Source organism: Acanthopagrus latus, chromosome 1, assembly GCF_904848185.1.
Source record: "Acanthopagrus latus isolate v.2019 chromosome 1, fAcaLat1.1, whole genome shotgun sequence".
NCBI lineage: Eukaryota > Metazoa > Chordata > Actinopteri > Spariformes > Sparidae > Acanthopagrus > Acanthopagrus latus.
The window spans coordinates 22,974,915-22,981,146 of NC_051039.1; the positions used below are offsets into that span (position 1 = coordinate 22,974,915).

At 43.3% G+C, this 6,232-nt stretch overlaps 1 protein-coding gene across 1 annotated transcript in view; it reads left to right on the plus strand.

The window, feature by feature from the left end:
* Nucleotides 1-6,232, plus strand: part of pkd1a (polycystic kidney disease 1a) — a 73,587-nt gene that overhangs the window by 49,502 nt on the left and 17,853 nt on the right. Inside the window, exons 26-33 of the mRNA XM_037106930.1 lie at nucleotides 1,178-1,499; nucleotides 1,656-1,872; nucleotides 3,432-3,591; nucleotides 3,694-3,846; nucleotides 3,972-4,116; nucleotides 4,405-4,749; nucleotides 5,065-5,153; nucleotides 5,554-5,872. Coding sequence (XP_036962825.1) covers nucleotides 1,178-1,499; nucleotides 1,656-1,872; nucleotides 3,432-3,591; nucleotides 3,694-3,846; nucleotides 3,972-4,116; nucleotides 4,405-4,749; nucleotides 5,065-5,153; nucleotides 5,554-5,872 — 1,750 coding nt within the window. The remainder of the gene's footprint in view (nucleotides 1-1,177; nucleotides 1,500-1,655; nucleotides 1,873-3,431; nucleotides 3,592-3,693; nucleotides 3,847-3,971; nucleotides 4,117-4,404; nucleotides 4,750-5,064; nucleotides 5,154-5,553; nucleotides 5,873-6,232) is intronic.

Consider the following 6,232-nt stretch of genomic DNA (forward strand, 5'->3'; position numbering starts at 1 on the left):
TGCAGTTTCCATCAAGAGTCAATACAGTTCTACTAATTTATAAAGCATTTTTCAAACACAGTTTACAGAGCGCTTCATAATAGACTACTTTGAATTGTGAGGGATACACTAAGCAGATATCTTCACTTAATTACAAGCCGAGCTCTGGGAACCTGAATGTTCTCCATCGCTTGTGTCTGCACTATGTAACCTCAGGGAGAGGGTCAGATCACAGCGTCACATACATGTTTACTACAAGTTTTCAACGCACAACATTGTTATGATGTAATGAGTTTTTTTGTAGTTATCACCTACATTACATCTGACAAATTGTTACCTGGGATTCGCATTTACAGCTGTGGTGTCACACCCAGAATCTGCACAAAATGCCAATTTCTACATAATGTTGCTTTAAGTGGGAAATGTTCTTGGGGTGGGGTGGGGTGGGGGGGGGGCTTCATCATGGTAATAACAAAAATGTTAAACTCTCCTGGCAGCTAATAAAGAGAGGCCCACACTGGAGAAACAGGTCACCTACATTTTCTTTTGTTGGATAAGAACAATGAACCCAAAAAAGTGTGGTTTTATTCCTTAGCAACTCCAAAAAAATAACATAATGTATGTCTGACCTTCTTAATTTTCTTAATTGGAGAACAAAAAAGGTTTCTTGATATAAATAGAAAACTGAGGAAAAGTCAAATGTTGAACCTAAATGTGCAGCTTCATAGCAGGGATAAAAGTCAGGACCAATAGTAACAACCTTTTCTTATATCTTAACATTTTGAGATTTAAGCTTATTCAATTTCTTGCCGAGAGTCAGATGAGTGGACGCGATTCTTCTGCAAGAGGGGTATCAATCTTCTAATCACTTCAAAGCTGTTTGAGCCCATTATGTGCCTCTCATCTTCAACCTAAGTACCCCTTTCTCAAGCCCCTACCCTTGAAAAAAAAACACTAAAAGCATTAGGCTGTCAGTTTAGCCTGGGTTCAGGACAACCCCATGAATCATTATTGGCACTGTTTGGTTGTATTAAAGCGAACACAGTAAGACCAACATCAACACAAATGTAATACAATGATTTTAATGAGAGCTTTTAGGGTGGCTAATTGATGCTCATTTAATTTAGTAATCTCTTTTATAATAAATTATTAAATCAAATGAAGTTGACTTGTACATCTTTCTCCCTCTGTCTCTCAGCGCTGGAGTGCCATGACGCTGCAGAACGAGACTCTGGTCCTCAACTTCTCCTCCACCACCACCGGAAGCGAGGGCATGAACCTCGTGCTGCGCCAGGGCGTCCTGCGCCACAGAGACGCCTACATCTTTACCCTGCACGTCACCGATAGCAGCCTTGATGGCGAGGGCGTCGCCTCCATTACTCTGCACCACAATATGCCCCCGGCTGGCGGGGAGTGTCACCTGACAGGGGGAGGGGAAGGAGGAGTGGAATATGGGGACGGAGACAGTGAAGTCTGGAGGATACGCAGTCTCCTGGACCAGGTGCACTTCAGCTGCTCAGGTAGGAACAAGGAAGCCATCATCTCGCTATCACACCTCTGAATCACAAATAGGGATTTTGTCAAATGAATCCCGCAAGTTTCTCTCTCCAGTACTCACAAAGGTCGCTGTCCTCTCTTGTTTGCCCACTTTGCCTTTCGCATTTTCTTCCCTCTAGGTTACAGTGACCTCGGGGTATCAGAGACTCCTTTGCTTTACAGTCTACTGGTGATGCGCTGCAGAGAGGACTACTGCGAGGACTTTTGTGTGTACAAAGGCAGTAGTCCAGAGCACTCTGCCTTCCTGCCCCCAGGCTTCAGCTCAGCCCAACACCGCGTAGCTGTATCCATCACAGTGGAGGACCACCAGGGAGCAGCCATTACTGCGCTCAACAAGTAACTACACTTTACTCAATTGTTTAGTTCAGTTAAGAAGCAGTGAGGCCAATTAAAGAAGATGTAGTCCTCTGTTTTATTTGTGTGTATATCCCAAGCCACTCCAGCCAGCTAAGCTTGTACTTTATTAAAGTTTTTTTGAGTGGTTCAACAAATCCCCTTCATCTCCAAGGTTTTTGTTCTTTCGTTGACTTCTGATCTTCCCATCAAACTAAAAAGGCTTTATTTGACCACAGAGATTCATAAAGTTTTAGCCCCGTAGTTACTAACAGTTTTGTGCCTTGTGTCTGTGGAGTTTAGGATAGATTTGCATAATTGAATATAGAATTCATAATTATGTTTTTAGCAGTGCGCCATACTGGACCACAATGTTTGAGCAAAAAATGACTTTTTTTAGCAGCCACAGTAAGGAGATGCTAGACACCACTAAATCCTCCACACTGGTCCGTTATTAAAAGTTAGCTACGTGGTGATGGCCAACACATGCACATCTGCCCGCACATATAGACACGTGCAGCGCGTCAAACCCAAAACAAAAACTCTGTCTCTGTCTTTACATAGCTAATATTATGTTAGGAGCATGTCAAGGAGGAGAGAATATTACCTCAGTATTAGAGAAATGGGATCAGTTTTCACAATAGCCGCATCGTGTCATTACTGATGAGAGATTTCAAAGCAGTCAAAGCAGGCCTACCTTTCACTGTCCCTCCCTACGCTTTCCTTACCACGGCTGAAGAAAGGCAGCTATTGTTGCTGGGTCCTCATTTGACTCATCAAATTCGAAACGAGGTCGGAGTCCGAGCACCGAGGTTTGACGTGCCTCATAATGCTATTGATGCGAGTTCATCTTACCTTGATTGTAAAGTAACAGCCCAATAGCCTATGATAGCAGTAGAGAGAATATTTCACTGCTTTTTAAGATGAGCTTCTAGGATGAAATCTGGAGTGTCCATTCACTGCTGACTACAAAGGCTTAAAGTCTTTTTATGCATGTTCTGTGAGGCTGTAGCATTGATGATGATGTTGATGTTGTGAAGCATGTCAGAGATCTTAGTTGCATGCCAAAATGAAAAGTGAATCGCTCGTATTAAAATTCATGACATTACACATTGTCGAGATGTTTCACTCAAAACCATAAATTTTAACCTCATGATGATGATAGAGGTAAAGTCAGGTGATCAACAAAGGGAATCAAATGTATCCATCAGGACAAATATCTTTAAATGAAAATGTGTGAACCCATCTGGTAGTAATATAAAATTGTCCTGCAAGTCATACAATAGTTGAGCTATTTCAGTCTGGATCAAAGCGATAAACCAATAAACCAACACTGCTATCCTTAGAGCCATGACTGAGAAATATTCATGAATTCGTCTGACTCTGGATCCAAAAAAGAACATCACATATGTAAAATCTTACTGATTATTCTTGTCCCTTTCTTGTCTGAACCACAATGCTGTCCTTACACTCACATGCAGTTAAGTGATGCAAACCCAAGACCACATAAATGAAGTTAGAAAGACCATATTCAATAACAGCGCTTTGTGCTTTGTGTCCAGGTCTATTGAGGTTGTGCTGCCACATCAGCCCCCGGAGTACAAGAGCCTCCCCCACTGGTTGTCTGAGCTGACGGACAGCAAACTCAAAAAGCTGTTGGAGCAGGGAGACTCCCAGAGGGTCAGAGAGTTATCGCTGGCTCTTATAACAGTCCTAAATGAGGTAGGCCCAGCCACTAAACATTGATTAATACATCTATCGGTTCAATCATCATCCACTGATAATACGTTAAATATATGTGTGCCTGTCTTTACCTTCTTCCAGTATGAGCAGACCAGGGAGACAGTGCGGGTCTCCCTAGATGAGCGGAGTCATCGAGTCAGAGTCCGCAGCAACATCACTAGAGCGCTGACAGCTCTCGATCTCACCACTGTTAGCGACATCCAGCAGACCTCCGCCGCTTTGGCTCAGTGCACGGTGAGCAGGATGAGAGGGAGGAGAGAGGGACGAATAGGGAGAAAGAAAGGCAATTAAAATAGGCAAAGAAAGAAAAGTTTGTTCAAGTAAACAATTAATCAATTAAGTGGGGTTTTTTTTCCCAGGCGGTGAGTCGGGAGTTCATTTGTGAGGAGTGTCAGAACAGCACTCTGAACAAGCTGGAGTCCATGCTTGAGATACTGCAAAGTGACACCAAACAGGGCACCGTCACCCCCACTGAGATAGCTGACAACATCCTGAACATCATGGGTACGAAAGTGCATTTGCTGCCTCTCTGCATGACCGCCTCCATCGTTCAGATCAGTGGGGCTAGCAACAAGTCATTTAATAATGCATGTGTATTGCTAAGTGGAGGATAATGCTCACTGCTGTTGCATATAACCAGATCGCTTAGAGTACTCGCTCTGAAATCGTAAGAGACCATAAGTGTGTCATTCTTGACGAGATTATATAATTCATTTTGACCAAACATATATTTAGGGTAAAAGGTAAAATTTTCATCAACTGATTCATCTGGTGTCCTCTCCTTCCATCCAGGTGATCTGATCCATCAGGTCAGCCAGTCAGCATCACAGTCCTACCTGCAGCCTCCCTACGTGGATTCCTCATCACCCCCCCTCAACTCCACTCTTAGCTATTCTGTTGAGGAGCAAGGAGGCCCCCAGTTAGACCCCTCCCCCTCCTCAATGGAACCACACCTGGAACCGCACCTGCAAGTGGCTGCCAAGGCTTACAGCCTGTCCTCCGTCCTCATGCTGATCCTTATGCATGCCCGCGTGCTCAACGAGGAGCCGCTCGTGCTGAGGGGAGCTGAGATCGCCGCCACAGGGAAACTGGCCGATCCCCAGAGCCTGCTCTGTTACCATGGCAACAATAGTCCAGGTAGGATAGCATAGTGAGCGTCTTGTGATTTGATGAGAGTTATGTTTCTGTAGGTGACATTAGTATTAAAATATATATATAGATCTATAGATAGATAGATAGATAGATAGATAGATAGATAGATAGATAGATAGATAGATAGATAGATAGAAATAAAAGAATATATTTCTTGCTTCAATACAGTTTTCATTTTTCTGCATATTTTCTAAGACTTTTGAATGGGAGCAACTGTAGCAAGCAGTTTCCCCTCACAACAAAATATTTCTGATCCTGATTCTGATTATTATCGTCTCTTTCTTGTCATCCCTTTCCCAGAGTGCCAGAGGTTCTCCATCCCCCGAGCTTTCAACAACAGTCTTGGCAGAGCTGCTGCAGGAAACAGCATCATGCAGCTGTTGTTTCAGGTACCATCAGAAAACTGTCAAATTGCTTATGCAGCAGCATTACTACCTCAGAATTGAAAGTGTTCTACACACTGAAGATTGGGCTCTCAGCGCAGCAATCAGCAGCTGACAAGCAGGGATGAAATACTTCCAATATTTTTATTAGATTAATAAATCCCACTTTCACACTTAAAAGATGGAAATTACGCTGTAAAACAAAAAATGTCCTTTTAAAGTGTCTCTTTAGATCTCTGTCAAAGAAGCTGGCAGCTCGACAACTGTTAGTGCCAAAGTCTCTGATCAGCACACACAGGGATAAAAAAGTAGTCTTGTATTTAAAGTCTTTTAGCCTTCTCTGTTTTGGCCTCATCTCAACAGATGTCATTTTTCTCCACCCTCCTTCATTTCTTTTCCTCACCAGGTGGACTCTAACCCCTTCCCCTTCAACTACGTGGCAAACTACACCGTCTCTACCGAGGTGGCATCCATGGAGTTCCGCACTGAAAATGGCACCCAGATTCCCATTTCCGGATTGGATGACAATCTCGCCATCACGGTTGCCATTAACAATGGAAGTAGTGGAGCAGAGGGAGGACCTGTGGGTTCTGGTGCTGGAGGGGTCCCCACAGCTGGAGCTGTTAACATCAGCCACTGTGACTCGGTCATCGTCAACATCAGCAGGGGGAACACCAACAAACAGGCTGGGCTGTTTGTGCAGCTCAACTTCACCACTCTGGAGGGTGAGCACTCACCTTTGTCACATAGATATATATTTGATAATGTAGTGAGTCTACATTACGCACAACATTGTTGAATGGTTAAGATTACAGTAGCTTTGTTTCAACCCATATGTGTTGCAAATTGTTGTTGAGAAAATTGGCTAAAGAAAATGCATAAACTAGATCTAAAGCTCTTGTTCATCCACTCCTGATGCGATTTTTAGGAGTTTTAGGAGAAAACACGATGGAAATATGACATTTCTGTTTGTTTCATGTATTAATGTGAGGAAGGTGGGGAGCAATGAGTAGGCTGCTATTTCTTGTCTTGTCTCAGAGCAGAAAAGGCTGATCAGGCATGAGAGTGAAATTTTGATATGTTGG